The following is a 14648-nucleotide window of genomic DNA, read 5'->3' on the forward strand; positions in this document are numbered from 1 at the left end:
GAGAAACCAATTCACCCCCCCTCTTGGCTTGTCACATTGGGCAACATAGTACATTCTTGGGAATGGTGAGGCGTTGACAGTCGTAGCAGGGTATGGTCCCTGGTTGATATGTCATGGCGTGGCCGGCAAGTAAAACATGGGGCGGTGAGGCTGCTGTAGGGCATGGCCGCAGCATATGGACGACGAGGTCGGCCTTCTGAGGTCAGCTCGGTCTTCTGTGCTCGGCATTCTGTGCTCGGCAGCCTGCATGAGCTCGGCCTGCATGAGCTGGGCTCGGACTGCATGAGCTCGGCTTTCTGAGCTCGGCAGCCTTCGGAGCTCGGCAGCCTGCATGAGCTCGGCCTGATGAGCTCGGTAGCCTTCTGAGCTCGGCAGCCTTCTGTACTCGGCCTTTTGAGCTCGACAGCCTTCTGAGCGCAGCCTTCTGTGCTCGGCCTTCTGGTTTCGGCCTTCTGAGCTCAGCAGCCTTCTGAGCTCGGCAGCCTTCTGTGCTCCGCCTTCTGGTCTCGGCCTTCTGAGTTCGGCAGCCTTCTGAGCTCGGCCTTCGAAGCTCGGCAGCCTTCGGAGCTCGACAGCCTGCATGAGCTCGGTAGCCTTGAGCTGGGCTCGGACTGCATGAGCTCGGCTTTCTGAGCTCGTCAGCCTTCTGAGCTCGACAGCCTTCTGAGCTCGGCCTTCTGTGCTCGACCTTCTGAGCTCGGCAGCCTTCTGTGCTCGGCCTTCTGGTCTCGGCCTTCTGAGCTCGGCAGCCTACATGAGCTCGGCAGTCTTGAGCTGGGCTCGGACTGCATGAGCTCGGCAGTCTTCTAAGCTCGGTAGCCTTCTGAGCTTGGCAGCCTTCTGTGCTCGGCCTTTTGAGCTCGGCAGCTTTCTGAGCTCGGCCTTCTGGTCTCGACCTTCTGAGCTCGGCAGCCTTCTGTGCTCGGCCTTCTGGTCTCGGCCTTCTGAGCTCGGTAGCCTTCTGGTCTCGGCCTTCTGAGCTCGGCAGCCTGCATGAGCTCAGCAGCCTTCGAAGCTCGGCAGCCTGAATGAGCTCGGCCTCGATGAGCTCGGCAGCTTTCTGAGCTCGGCAGCCTGCATGAGCTCGGCCTTGTTGTCGGATTTAGGTGCTTTAATTATATTTGTGGGGTGGTCCATTTTTCTCCCCAACAGGTCCTGAACTTATTTGAGACACAAATCATGTTGAAAAAAAATAACTAGGATTTAGACATTACACCATATGATAAAAATCAACAGTCAGCCCTTTCCATCCTCAAGCAAACCAACATGCAACGTTGAATGAAATACAAGCTCATAGTTTTGATTGAAAGATTCCCCAAATCCCATGCATATGTAGCTGCCCTTAATTTAACGAACAGTGGCATTAAGAATACCATTATATTCCTAGTTTATATAACTCTCTTATAATTCTTTAACCATTAGGTCCAACTCTGGCTATGAGTCGGTCAGTTTGGATCAGATATTGACGTGATCCACGCTTGATCCATATCTGAGTCAGTTTTAAAATTTGAATTAAGTCGGATCAACTTTTGTGAGGGTCAGATTGGATTGAATTTAATATTTTATTTATTAATATATTAATCTTTGAGTCAAATGAATTCAATAATAGCACAAGCAGGCACTATAAGAAACTCATTTAAAAATAGGTTGATTGATTGCATCATGAACATATTACGTAAGTAACAACAATGAACAGCGCATGCATTACGAGTGAGTAACATTTAATATGAGATTAATTAACGACACATGACTTAATATTGACATGCAAAATAATCAAAAGCATAAAAGTACTTACTAATTATGCATTACTTTCTTAAATTCAGGACTTGTCAAGGTGGGTAGGAGAACATTCTAAACTAATAAATGGTTTGGAAGACGGTAGATTTTTCTGATTCAGGCGCGATCAAATGACTTTTAGTTCGAACTAGCATGGGTTAATTATGAGAGTCTAGTTTCTAAAGTGGGTCAATCATGTTCATTCAAAATCACAAGTTGATCATATGGTAGCAATTTAGCTAAAGCTACAATTTCAAAATCCAAGAAATTTATGAGAATTTGATATAGTTAAAAAATTTAAAATAATCTAACAAAGAATATAAGATAATTGAAATATTTAAATAGCATGAAAAAACAAATCAATTGCGAAGTAAAAACAAGCATACAAACATGAGCGGCTCAAGGAATTTGGCCGTCTAAAATGAACTCACTGCCACCAAGGTGGTAGCCCAGTTGGAACGGGGCGTTTGCTTCTAACCAAGTGGTTCCAGGTTCGAAACGCACGGGCGTCGATTAAATTTGGGGACCGTATGCCCCGCGCCTGGACACGAGGTCTAAAAGTGCTACTGGTCGGCTGGTAGCCTGGGTGGTGCCAGGTGTGACGTACTCACACGGGGTACTCGTGCCAGAGCCCAGTGGGGTAATGAGCCGAGGCCACGGGTGGGGAGGGTATGAGTAATATATGGCTGGGGTCTGGTGAGCTGGGCCTATACCAAACGGTCATTCTGCCCGCATCGAACATGCTCCTGGTGGGACGGGGGCCCAGTGTGGGGCTGCTACGCGGGGGTGGGCCTGTCCCTTCCTCCCCTCTTCCTCTTTTTGTTTAGCAAAAAAAAAAAATGAACTCACTAATAATAATAATAATAATAAATATATTTAGAAATTATTTGGGGGTCTTAATGCATTTATAGCTAAAAGTCTTTAGGCTTGGGAATCTCAATGTATTTATAGCTAAGAGTCTTTAGGTTGGGATCTTAAATGATAATTGAGCCGGTTCTGCGTACAAACAACACTATCAAAAGCAGAACGTAATATCATTATTATTTTATAATTTACAAATTTCTTTTTTGGACTAGTACTATATTCATGATAGAGTATTTTTAGTTAAAAATTTAAAAATCATTAAGTCAAGGGGAACTAAGGACAGTATTAAATTTTTTCCAATAATCCATAAAACATTGTTACCATCCATAAAAGAGCCGTCAACGGTAAAACAGGTAAGCCAGACCCCACTCGGGGGCAAGAAAGTTCGAGCACTAAGAACAATATCGATTTTGGGGAGGACGAAGGCCATCCTGGGGACTCGGGGAGATATAAAGTCAGTGCTTCGAGTCCAAGCCACACCCAAACATATCCCTCCGAAGCTAAAAGGACAGCCAACCTTTTCAGAACCGAGGGTTTTGGGGATCTACCCTGTTTTGACAACTAATCAGCAAGAAGATGTTTGACTCCTGGTGGTTGGCAAGGCCGGAGAGAGAGGGGGGGAGAGAGAGAGGGGGGGAGGTGAACATAGACATCCGTGAGCCCCTGTCCTAAATATGGGTGAGACAGCAGGATCACGCGCCGTATCTCTAAATTCTCACCCCGCGGCGAGGACCTTTTCAGGTAGGTTTTGAGGACTTTCCTTTTTTTTGTTAGATTTTTTTCAAGATCTTTTTTCCTACGATGTGTGATTTCTACATTTATTTCTCTTGGTGGGCATGATTTGTATTGGTTATTGATGGAAACTTGAGCTTGGTTTGGACCTCGGAATTTGGTTGTTGCTCTTTGATGGGTTGCAGATTTTTCTTTTTTTCAGGATGAGTCTGGACTTTGGGAGTTAGTTTTCGATTTTGACCTTTCCACCTGTACTTGGCTCTGTTTTTTTTTGAATGGCGATTTTTTTTTTTTGTCTACTATTTGCCCTGAAATAAGGATTCTATGGTTTTCGAGTCGGATCCATAAGTTACTGAATTTTGTGAGCATGCCTCGAGGCATATTTTTGATTGATTGAAGATTTGAAAAAAAATCCATTTTTGAGCCCTTAATCTTGATTCTATGATCTGTCTCTTGGATTGGCTAGACAGCATCAGTGTTAGATGACCTATTTCTTGTTTTCTTTTTTGATTTTGAACTTTGTTTGAGTTTGGAGGAGATGAATTACTTCAACCAAAATGCCCTAGCAAATTTTAAATTATGTACATTTTTTTCCCCTTTGCTTTCCGGTTACTGTTTACAGTCTATTTTGTTTTTTTTTGATTACTCTCAGTTTCTGCTTAAGCTCTGTGAATGTCTTATCTGATAGTTTTCCACCTAGGAAATTCCGTACTGATAGCATAATGTTACTGTTTCATGTCAGATGAGTATTATGCGCTACTTTTGTTCCTTATATAATTTTTTCTTGAAAGTTCAATGAAATGCTCATTATTCAGTGTTGGAAAGAATGGATAGATTAGGATGCGACTTTGATTTGATTCACTTTGGATCTATATAGGTTGTATTTTTGCTACTGCAGTATTATCTTGGAGATAAAAAAAAGGAGAATGAGGATGGGGAACAAAAACCGGAAATCATCTGCTTTCCGTTGCAGTGCAGGAACCAGATGCTCTGTATCTCTAGTTTTGTGGAGCTTGGTGGGATGCATCCTCATGGTTCATTTCTATTCTCTGATCCCTCAAAAGGACAAGGGAGAGATCCGTATAGGTTCGAGCCATCTCTCTGTGACCAGAGAATTGGAAGAGGTTGAGGAAGAGAATTTATATTTGCCACCCCCTAGAGGAAAGCGGTCGCCGCGTGCAGTGAAACGAAGGGGACCACGAAAGCCTTATTCAGTGGTTGATGAATTCTTAGATGAATCTTCTGAATTGCATGCCCTTTTCTTTCCTGATCGAAAGAGTGCAATAGACCCAAACAAGAGAGGGAAGGACAGCATGTATTACTATCCTGGTAGACTGTGGTTGGACACCGAGGGAAATCCTATTCAAGCACATGGAGGGGGCATTTTATTTGATTGGAGGACAGAGACCTACTATTGGTATGGGGAGAACAAAGACGGCCCAACTTATCAGGCACATAGGAGAGCAGCTGCACGGGTCAGTTGAAATTTAGAATTTGTTTTGCTTAATTTTTGGTTTTCCCATCTCATTTCATTTCATTAAGGTCAAAAACAATATGCAACATAATTTATATATGGAACGACATCCCCCAATTTTTCAACCTTGGCAACTTAAGTTTGTCAAGGGGCATTCCTGTGTAATAGCTTAAAGATTGATGTGTATTATCATGAGAAATTTATAATTTCAATTTCACTTACCATTAGATTTTTTATATTTTGGCTCTGCAATAGTTATAAAACTTAATTTTGCTTTGAGAAAGTGATAAAAATTTAATTCTAGATTCACTTTTAATTCTTACCTTGATTCATTATAGATAGGGGCGGCCCGGTGCACGAGTCTTCTGTCATTACAGGGTCTGAAGAGGGTTAGATGTATGCAGCTTGATCCCCCATGTGCAAAGAGGCTGTTTCTGTATTTCAAACTTGTGACATTTAGGTCACAATAGAGCAACCTTATCATTGCACCAAATCTCACCCTCTTGATTCATTATAGATAGTGTCACAAAATCCAAGAACAAAAAATATTATGTACCGATGACATAGTCAATTCATTTAGAATGTGAATGCATTTTGCTTTCCTGGATAAATTATAAATAAAAATGCCTACTTTCCACAGGAATCAACAAGATATTCTAAACTAGTGACAATTAGACAAATAGTAAAATGAGAGAGCTTATTTTGTTGTTTAGTAGCAAGGGGCATGAAAAGTTTATATAACTCTAAGATGAGCAGCCAAAAGGTTTTATAGGTGTGTGAAATGCCATGGATATTCATAACTAAGGTATCAAGAAATTAGGATAGCTGCGCCGAGAGAAATATCTAGCTTCTCTTAGGTTTTTTTGAACTTGTAACCTTAGGTTAGTGTTCTATGTCTTAAAATTGTGGTGAAATCAAAATATGTGGCCCATTTCACACCACAAACTTAGCCCATGTTTCATGATATTATGATATACTTGAAATCTTTATATCACAATCCTCAACCAAGCTCCAAGAACTTCAAAACCCATGTCTGATGTTAGTATGTTGGGATTTTGTTTGAGAACCATGTTGGACTTGCTATTAAAGAGTAAGGTTTTCCATCAACCCCAAAAATTCACAGTTTGATATAGCGAGTCTTCCATATATCAGAAGCGCCCAATATGTATCTGATGTTCTTTGAGCCTACACCTTTTTTCTTTTTCTAAATATATCCAAATGCATGATTCAGTGTAATAATGGCTCATGATCATCACCGTCATCATCATCATCACCCCTTGAACAATGCATCTCCCATTACAAGAGTGTTCAAGTACGTTCCATTCATCACCTATATGGGCTCGTTTGGTTCGCGGGAAAAGAAAGGAAAAAAGTGTGGTCAACAGAAAAGTAATGAGATGCCTCTTGTTTGGTTGGAGTTTTCAAAGGAGAGAGATGGAAAAGTTGTATTTCCATGGGAATATGATTCCCACATTTCATGGAAAAGTTTTTTCCATGAGCCGGGAATTACTTTATTTTTTTTTTTTTTCAAAAAGGCCCTTCAGTATTAAAGAGGCATTAAAGACCTAATTTTTATTAAGGATATAATAGGAATTATACATAACTTTCTCAGGAAAGTGGATGGTCAACCAAACATAAACACTCTGGAAATCTGTCACTTTTCCATGGTCAACCAAACATGCCAAAAGTACTTTTCTAGGCATCATCTTCCTAGAAATCTGCTTCCCAGAAATCATATTCCTAGGAGGAAAAATGCTTTCTGCGAACCAAACGAGCCCTATATATGTTATCCACAATATCATACCACTTCATAATTCCATTTATAAGCTCTATTGATGGTGCTACTGCTGATGCTATGCCCTCACCCTTGCTTTGTCTATTCACCATCTCTGGGTATGTTTTCCACAATATATAGACAACCATTTGGTGGTTCTACATAATTCCATTTGTAAGTGTACCAACAATGCTACCGCTGTGCCCCAGCCTTCCCCTGAACCCAAAGTGCTGTTGACATTGTTAGCATAAATAATACAATCTTTTTCTCTTCCATAATATTGTCATGTGAAATATGAAGGTGTGCTCATATTTGATTACCTTCTTCCTCAACCATTTTCTTCTTAGCTAATAACTTGTATTGCTTGGGTGTACCTCTTGATCCAACATATCTATGCAAAAGTATAGAAATTTTTATTATTTAGATGAGAAGAAATCCTTAAAATTCCTAAAACCCTGTCTCACCTCTTCAAATAATGTATTGAATTTCTATTTTAGTGTTATTTTACCATCAAATGATTGATCCAAATTCGAATTTGGTTCCAGATGAGGTTGGAAGAGTTCTAGGGGCAAAAGTTTGACTTGCTCTCTTGAATGAAGAAATTTAGGTTTGACTAAGTAATTTACTATGCAGCATTTGCTATCACATACTAATCCATTTTGTAGTGATATGCTACAGTACACCCAATACTGTACAAATTATACATGCCAACATAAGATGTACTTCATGTACTGTACTGCTATACATACAATATCTGCACAACTTATGGCACAAGATGACATGTTGGTAGACTAACCATTGGTTTCTGATAAACATCAGCAGAAAACATTAAATTATTTATAATCAAAAAAACATTATTAAGGATAACATAACTTTATAAAAGGAATAACCTGTGTATCAATCTTTGCAAAATCCACTGCTACAAATTATCATGGATCATAGGATATTGACAGATATGGTAAAATCCTGGGATACCAAGTACTTTTTTAGGTGTAGGGTTGGGATCAGAGAGGGGTACATGGTTAAAGAAACTACGACTTCAATTGTTGCATAAATTAATGAAATTGATGTTTATATACTTTTGACTATCATCATTTTAAGTTCATGTACGTGCGAGTGCAAAACTCATTCATAGTGCAAGGACAATTCTAGTAAGTGTCTAAAACTGTTATATTGATCACTATACCAGCAGTTTGTGGCTTGCAAACAAAGGAATACGATGCACGATGATTATGTCAGGAAGAAATCTGTTCATTAGTTCTTGTGTTTTCTTTTTCTTATATCTCACTCTTTCTAAGTATGGTATAACAGTGTGTGGTATTAGGTTGAAATTCGACAAGCAAGTGCTGGACTAAATAAACAATCTCATTAGTCATGTAGTCAATATGAACAATCCCAAGACTAAAACCCTTTGCATAGCTCAGGACATGACAATTGCATTGTAGAGTCAATGATTCAATGTATAGCGACATATAAAGAATGCAAGATGCAAAAATGGCCAATACGCAGACATGTATACTAGTTATACACTATAATGGATATCATGCAAATTGTTGAATTGTAAAGATTGTGTTCATCTTGCAAGATTCTTTCCTTCCTAGATGTATAGCATCATATAAAGAATGCCAAACATATAAATGGCCAGTATGCGGAGATGTATACATAGATGTGTCAATAACTTTATGCAAGAATAGTCTACTATCTTATAATGGATATCATGCAACTTGTTGAATTGTAAAGAATGCTTTCATCATGTAATATTCTTTCCTTATGATGACTACTACAAAATACAATATTTTCTTTAAAATTTTAAACATCTTTCTCTTTGTGTACTCATCTCTGCTTGCATTCATTAATCAAAGCAACACTTGAGGGGTACTTTAGTACCATAGCATAAGCTAGAATGTGGGATTTTGGCTTTTCTCAGCAATATTTAAGTGGGCTTTCTCAGTATTTGCGTAGTCTCTTTATTTGTAACCATAGCTTTTCAACCATTTCCTTCACCACTTAATTCCTTTGTAGCTTTGGTAAATTCTTAATACTTTAAATTTGAAGGAGAAGCCAACAGGATTTCATGATTTTCATCCTTTATCAAACTAATCGAACTCCCACCTGCAGAGAGAGAGAGAGAGAGAGAGAGTCATGGACAAACTCTCATTCTCTCATTTAAGAAAGACAAAGTAATGGACATTCTTATACATTACATGTTATCAAACATTTTTAAAAAAAAGATGATCATGCTATACATGATTGCGACAAAAATCATGTATGATGCTTTTTAGAGAAACTAGCTTTTTCCAAAGATCTGCTAGTCTTCCCCCCACCCCCAGACCCAGCAACCCCACAAACCCCTGACATACACAGAAAACAAATATTTGGAGAATGTGACAACAAAGATCTGGCCCTAAATAACACTTGAGGTTCGACCCTGTGTACTGATGTCAGAGCATTCCAACTGAACTAATTTGCTCAGCTGCTTGCTTAGACATCATTAGAGATTTTGATGAACCAACTCATGTAAATGTTTGTTGATTCTTCTGAGTTTGAATGAAATGAATGTGGCATCTCAGCACATGTGCATGCATGATAAACAACATCTCTAATTCTCTATTGTCATCATGCTTCTCATTACTGTATTTCTAACCATATTTACATTGGAAATAGTAGTTAATTATTTGGTGATAGTGATTTTTCAATAACTTTGATTATGCTGAGACCATTGCACCTCTGCCAAAAAGGCCACTCCAAAAAGGCCTTTATTGCTATTTTCATTCGTCATGGTCGTCTATTAGATGAATTTATGGAATGCCTTTTCTTCATGGTCACATCTTTGAGGATGTCAGCATGTAACTCCCTCTCGGCCTTTCCCATTCTCTGCCCAGTTTTCTTTTCTGGTCAAATTCTTTGCTAAATATCTACCTGAATTGTGTCGTTCAGAAAATTTTACAAGCCTCTTTTGCTTGGTATGAACATTTCTGATACCGTGTTTGTGGGAGCATTTCATGAGAAATATTTCTATTTTGTTAACTTGGAACTCAGTCAGTGCGTTACAGTTCCTTTAACACAACTGACCCTGTATTTCCCACTATTTCCCATTTGAACCATCGTATCAAGTTATCAACCTTTGTCTGAAATGGGCATTGGTCTTTTGACTCCTTTCATTATGTTCACCTCTTTTCTGATTGTGGTTGTTTGTGGGTTTACACACATTTGATCTAATTAGCTATGCCTAATTTATCAAAAACGCAACATTGATTCCTATTGAAACTTCATTTGTTCATTTTAATAATGCAAGCCCCTTAGACATCCTTCTGTCTCATTATTATTGGATGTTTGTAGATGTTCGTGTCTGCCTTGACCATCTTTGAATGGGTAGCATGCGTTAGTTTCATGGTGAGCCAGTTTGACGGTGATTCTAGCTTTATCCACCATATGGTCCTCTTGCACATTCTGTGGCTGTTGTTATGTACCTGTGATTTTCTTGTGTTTGCTTTTGCCTTGCTGGAACTCAAAGCCCTCACTTCTGCTGTTATGGCTTGTGATTCTATCATTTGGCATTACACCACTTGCTTTTGCATCTTCTCTTGAGTTCTTGTTATATTTTGGAAAAGCAGAAAATAAGTTTTCTCTTGCTCTAGTGCCAAGTTCAGGTATTGTATGATAGCTCATACAGCTGTAGAGAAATTATTTTGCACTTACACATTCTTCCTGGGGAATCATATGGCTACTCCAATTCTTTATTTCTGTGATAAAGCAAGTGCTAATCAGATTAATAGGAATCCAGTCCCTTAGGAGTGAATTAAAGTTATGGTTAATTGCCATTTTGTTTAACACTTCATTTTTGATCCATTTAGTTCCTTGTCTAAACAGCAGCTTGGGAACTTCATCATGAGCATGTATAGTTATTCTCTTTTATCTATGGGTAGATTTTTGGATTCAGCACATAATAACTTTGAAGGTTGTCAAAGAGATGCTTTTTACTCACTTTTCTCTGAGAGGGCCTTTACCTATTTTAATTGTCAATGGCCCCTTAAGAATTAATCGAATAAGTCATAACCAGTCCTCTAGGTAGATGCAATAGATTATGTACCCAAAAAGCAAAGAGAAAGTAAAATAATGAAGAAATAATATACACACGTGTTCGCATGCACATGTGCACACACAAAAGGAGAGAGAGAGAGACCCTTATTATTCATCAGCTCCCATGTACAGAACAAGTAGAGCTATTGCCAAATATGCCACTAACAATTAAGTAATAAGAAAAATACTATCCATCTAAATGATTACTGCATTGTTGCAACCTTTCCAACCCTCAGTCCTCAAATTTGACAAAGAACATTAGGATGGGCCATCCGGTTTGTAATCATTGCAAAACAGTCACTAACTTCACATTAGCTCTAAGTTGTTGACTTCTTTGCAAGTCTATTAATGTTGTATGGCTCAATATTTATCTAGTTTGAGTGGCATTAGTTGATCAATCATGTTTAAGATGAGGTGGGAATGTGTTATTGGCTGTGAGACTGTGTTGTGACTTTCTTTTTATTTGTCTCTCTTTGGAAAAAAATACAATATGCAGCATGCAAAAACATTCTTTTGCATGTCTTATATGTGAATATTTGTTCCTTTCTAGTTTCTACCGCTATTATCTTGGTGAGGGCATGTTTTATTGTCTAACAAGCAAAATGATTATTCTACTCTTAAATTGGGGCAAGCATCTCACTCCCTCTTTTCATGAGACACATGGAGTTCTATATGCACCGATGTGATCCTGAAGCCAAGTAAGATGAAAATCTTACTTTGTGTGAAATGACTGAAACTTGCATGTTCAAGCTGTTCTAAAGATTTTAGGTTAGGGTCATTATATGTCTGTGGCGGTCATGATGTGTGGCCATAGTACTTATTCTAGTTTCTTAATGTCATTTATAAAGTAATAATTATTTATTTATCAACATGTGAGAAACTAGCATTTATCATTCAGGAAAATTTTTTTGCTTCTTTTTTTTTTGGTACAAAATATTTTTGCTTCTTTGGTGGAATATGATGGCTATTGGTATTTATATAGCCTCAAAACCTCCAAAATATGTTAGACATGCTTGTCTGCCAAGTACTTTCAATTGCTTGATTAATAATTCTAGTGATGATTTATGAAATATATCACAAAAGAAAAAACATCGAATTAATTAATGTACGTATTTATTTTGTAGATTAGGTGTATAATTAGCTATGTGGGTATCTCTCTTGGACAAACTTCTACTACGCTAATGTGGTCATGCTTATAACTGTATTTTGGGCATATTTAGTGGTGAGGTGCCTCAAGGACTAGCATTCATCTTCGGAGAAGCTGGAGGTTAGTTGTTGAAAGTGACATCTGTCTAATGACTCTAATCAATAATTAAAGGTAGCTGTTAAGTTGTCAGACTTTCAGGAAGTGCACTTCCTTAGTTCCTGTGCTTGATAAGTAGAATGATAAGCTCAAGAATAATTTTTTATCCATTTTCGGAAAAATCAGTTGCATGGCTGCATGGACAATTAATTACCAAACTTCTATTTGTCTAGCATGCTAAGTTGCTAACAGTCACAAACTGCTCTTTAACACTGGATAATGGACTGTTTATTGAGAGTTGATCGAGAAGTTGACCCTATGGAAACTACTTGCTTGAAACAGGTGATCAACTGATATTAGATTTTTGGCAACAAAATTTACTCATATTCTTCACTTCGGGACATCAATGGCATGAAGATACTTGAGACTAAATGTAGGAATTTTATCTTCATTTTGTTATTGATGGTGTAGAATCAGTGGTGTTTAATGTCTGTCTTGACTGAATGATTTCAGTAATTCTGTATGAAATTAGAGAGTACCGGTGAACAACTGCAAACTCTCATGGAGTTGGTGGCATTGATGTTACATGAGGAGATTGAAAGGGTTGTATACAAGAAAGTAATTGTACATAAAAGAGAAGTATGTTGATGAGGCTGAAATGACATGAGCAAAAGGAGATTCTGTTGTGATACCACTGTTTTTTTCTACTTATATCAAGGAACTGGTTCACAGTTTAAGTTGGCTTGACTAAAAAAAATGAATATGCCTCAGAGGCTTGTGTTTGTTAGAGGTTTATGTATCTCGGGTGCAACACCTGATACCCATATCATATGCTACATTTTTTATCTAACCAAGAGAAGTAATCCAAGAATTCATAAGACCTATATTACAGATGGTTATAAGCTGTCTAAAGAGTCTGCTTTATCTGTGCTTCAAACTGGAATGTTTACTTTCGGTGTTATCTGGGCATGCTTTCTCTTTATGATCTCTCTAATCTAGCTTTTACTTTTTGGGGCTTAATAAGTGATCACAAAATTTAAACTAAGCTCATAAATGCTTCATTCTTCCCCAGATTGACATCATTGGAGTTAGTTGCTACTCCTCGAAGGACTTGTGGGAATGGACAAATGAAGGCATTGTGCTGTCAGGAGAAGGAACCAATGCCACCCATGATCTCCATGTATCCAATGTGCTTGAGAGACCCAAAGTGATATACAATGATAAGAGTGGTCAGTATGTCATGTGGATGCACATAGATGATGCTAACTACACCAAAGCTTCAGCGGGTGTGGCCGTCAGTGACTCTCCAACAGGACCTTTCACATACCTTTATAGCATGCGCCCTCATGATTTTGAGAGTAGGGATATGACCATCTTCAAAGATGACGATGGGAAGGCCTATCTAATCTACTCTTCCGAGGACAACAGCGAGCTCCATATTGGTCCACTAACTGATGATTATCTCAATGTCACAAGAGTGATGAGGAGGATTCTGGTGGGACGACATAGGGAAGCTCCTGCCCTGTTCAAGTACGAGGGAACCTACTACATGATCACCTCTGGTTGTACCGGGTGGGCTCCAAACAGAGCATTGGCTCATGCAGCAGAGTCAATAATGGGCCCTTGGGAAACAATGGGAAATCCTTGCGTTGGAGGGAACAAGATTTTCAGGTCGACGACATTCTTCGCTCAGAGCACATTTGTAGTCCCGCTGCCAGGGTTACCAGGTTCATTCATCTTCATGGCAGATCGATGGAAGCCGGCAGAGCTGAGGGATTCCAGGTATGTATGGCTGCCTTTAACTGTAGGGGGAGTGGCTGATGAGCCTCTAGAGTACAATTTTGGGTTCCCATTGTGGTCTAGAGTGTCCATTTATTGGCATAGAAGATGGAGGTTCCCAGAAGAGTGGCAAAGAACTACATAAATATGGAACTGTTATAGTCCTTTCAAATGATAACATTTAGATCTTTCAGTTTCTACTCACAGTGTGCATATATCATTCCTATATGAGCAGTTTTTCGTGATCATTCTCTTTTGTCGAAGATTTGATCTTCCTTGCAAAGGCAACCTGTTATCATTGGCATAGGTAGCATGCTGTTTTATTATTGCTAACAATGATAATATATTGTTATATTTTTTTAATTGAGCACATGGAATTAGCATGTCATGTTAAATCTGTTTGTGATTCCTGCATTGGCTCGTATGCAACCTGTTATCATTGGCGTAGGTAGCATGCTGTGTTGATTATTCCTCCTTTTCTGAGCTCATGCCAATAGGATCCATCATAAAAAATATTTGGTCAGAATGGCTTAGGCAATTATGTGGTCTAATTTTCTGACTTAGATTTAGGTTAAATGTAATTGTAAATGGTATCTCATTTTCTTTTCTTTTTCTTTTGTTTTTTCCTTTTTTTTTTGAAATTGGCTTTCTTCTCTACATGTTTTTGGAAAGTAATACTCTTTAGGCAATTTAGCTGCATTAATATGAACCTGGTTATTATAAAGATTTACCGAAGGTTTGAAGGTCATAAGGGGTAGAATAATGGACCTTTTTTCAGGCAGGAGAAGGTAGAGCACCAAAGTCGATTGTTGGGTTTCCACCAAAGCAATATCCTTTTAGTTTTCAAGGTGATGGTAAGCTTAAATTACTTCGCCAGCTTTTCTTTAGTATTGTTTGCTTTTCTGTACTATTTGTTTAGCAATGGA

The 14648-nt window shown here is 38.6% G+C and overlaps 1 protein-coding gene across 4 annotated transcripts; it reads left to right on the top strand.

The window, feature by feature from the left end:
* Positions 1 to 3167: 3167 nt before the first annotated feature.
* Positions 3168 to 14110, top strand: LOC103720757. 4 transcript variants are annotated; one of them, XM_039119911.1, is made up of 3 exons: positions 3168 to 3381; positions 4351 to 4847; positions 13016 to 14110. In XM_039119911.1, exons 1-3 carry the CDS (start codon positions 3315 to 3317, stop codon positions 13865 to 13867), a joined length of 1416 nt encoding a protein of 471 aa, XP_038975839.1. In that variant the 5' UTR covers positions 3168 to 3314; the 3' UTR covers positions 13868 to 14110. The 4 variants fall into 4 exon arrangements, with proteins under 4 accessions (XP_038975839.1, XP_038975840.1, XP_008808846.2 ...); XM_039119912.1 differs by having other exon boundaries at positions 3169 to 3381; positions 4271 to 4847; XM_008810624.4 differs by having other exon boundaries at positions 3170 to 3381; positions 4250 to 4847.
* Positions 14111 to 14648: the final 538 nt, after the last annotated feature.

This window comes from Phoenix dactylifera, unplaced genomic scaffold (genome assembly GCF_009389715.1).
Source record: "Phoenix dactylifera cultivar Barhee BC4 unplaced genomic scaffold, palm_55x_up_171113_PBpolish2nd_filt_p 000658F, whole genome shotgun sequence".
Taxonomy (NCBI): domain Eukaryota; kingdom Viridiplantae; phylum Streptophyta; class Magnoliopsida; order Arecales; family Arecaceae; genus Phoenix; species Phoenix dactylifera.

What these genes read in the sequence shown, in the direction of transcription:
- LOC103720757 (XM_039119911.1), top strand. Translation starts at nt 3,315, where the DNA reads ATGGGTGAGACAGCAGGATCACGCGCCGTATCTCTAAATTCTCACCCC. An exon ending in CGCGGCGAGGACCTTTTCAG is followed by an intron (nt 3,382 to 4,350) that starts GTAGGTTTTGAG and finishes GTTGCAGTGCAG; the next exon opens with GAACCAGATGCTCTGTATCT. An exon ending in ATAGGAGAGCAGCTGCACGG is followed by an intron (nt 4,848 to 13,015) that starts GTCAGTTGAAAT and finishes ATTCTTCCCCAG; the next exon opens with ATTGACATCATTGGAGTTAG.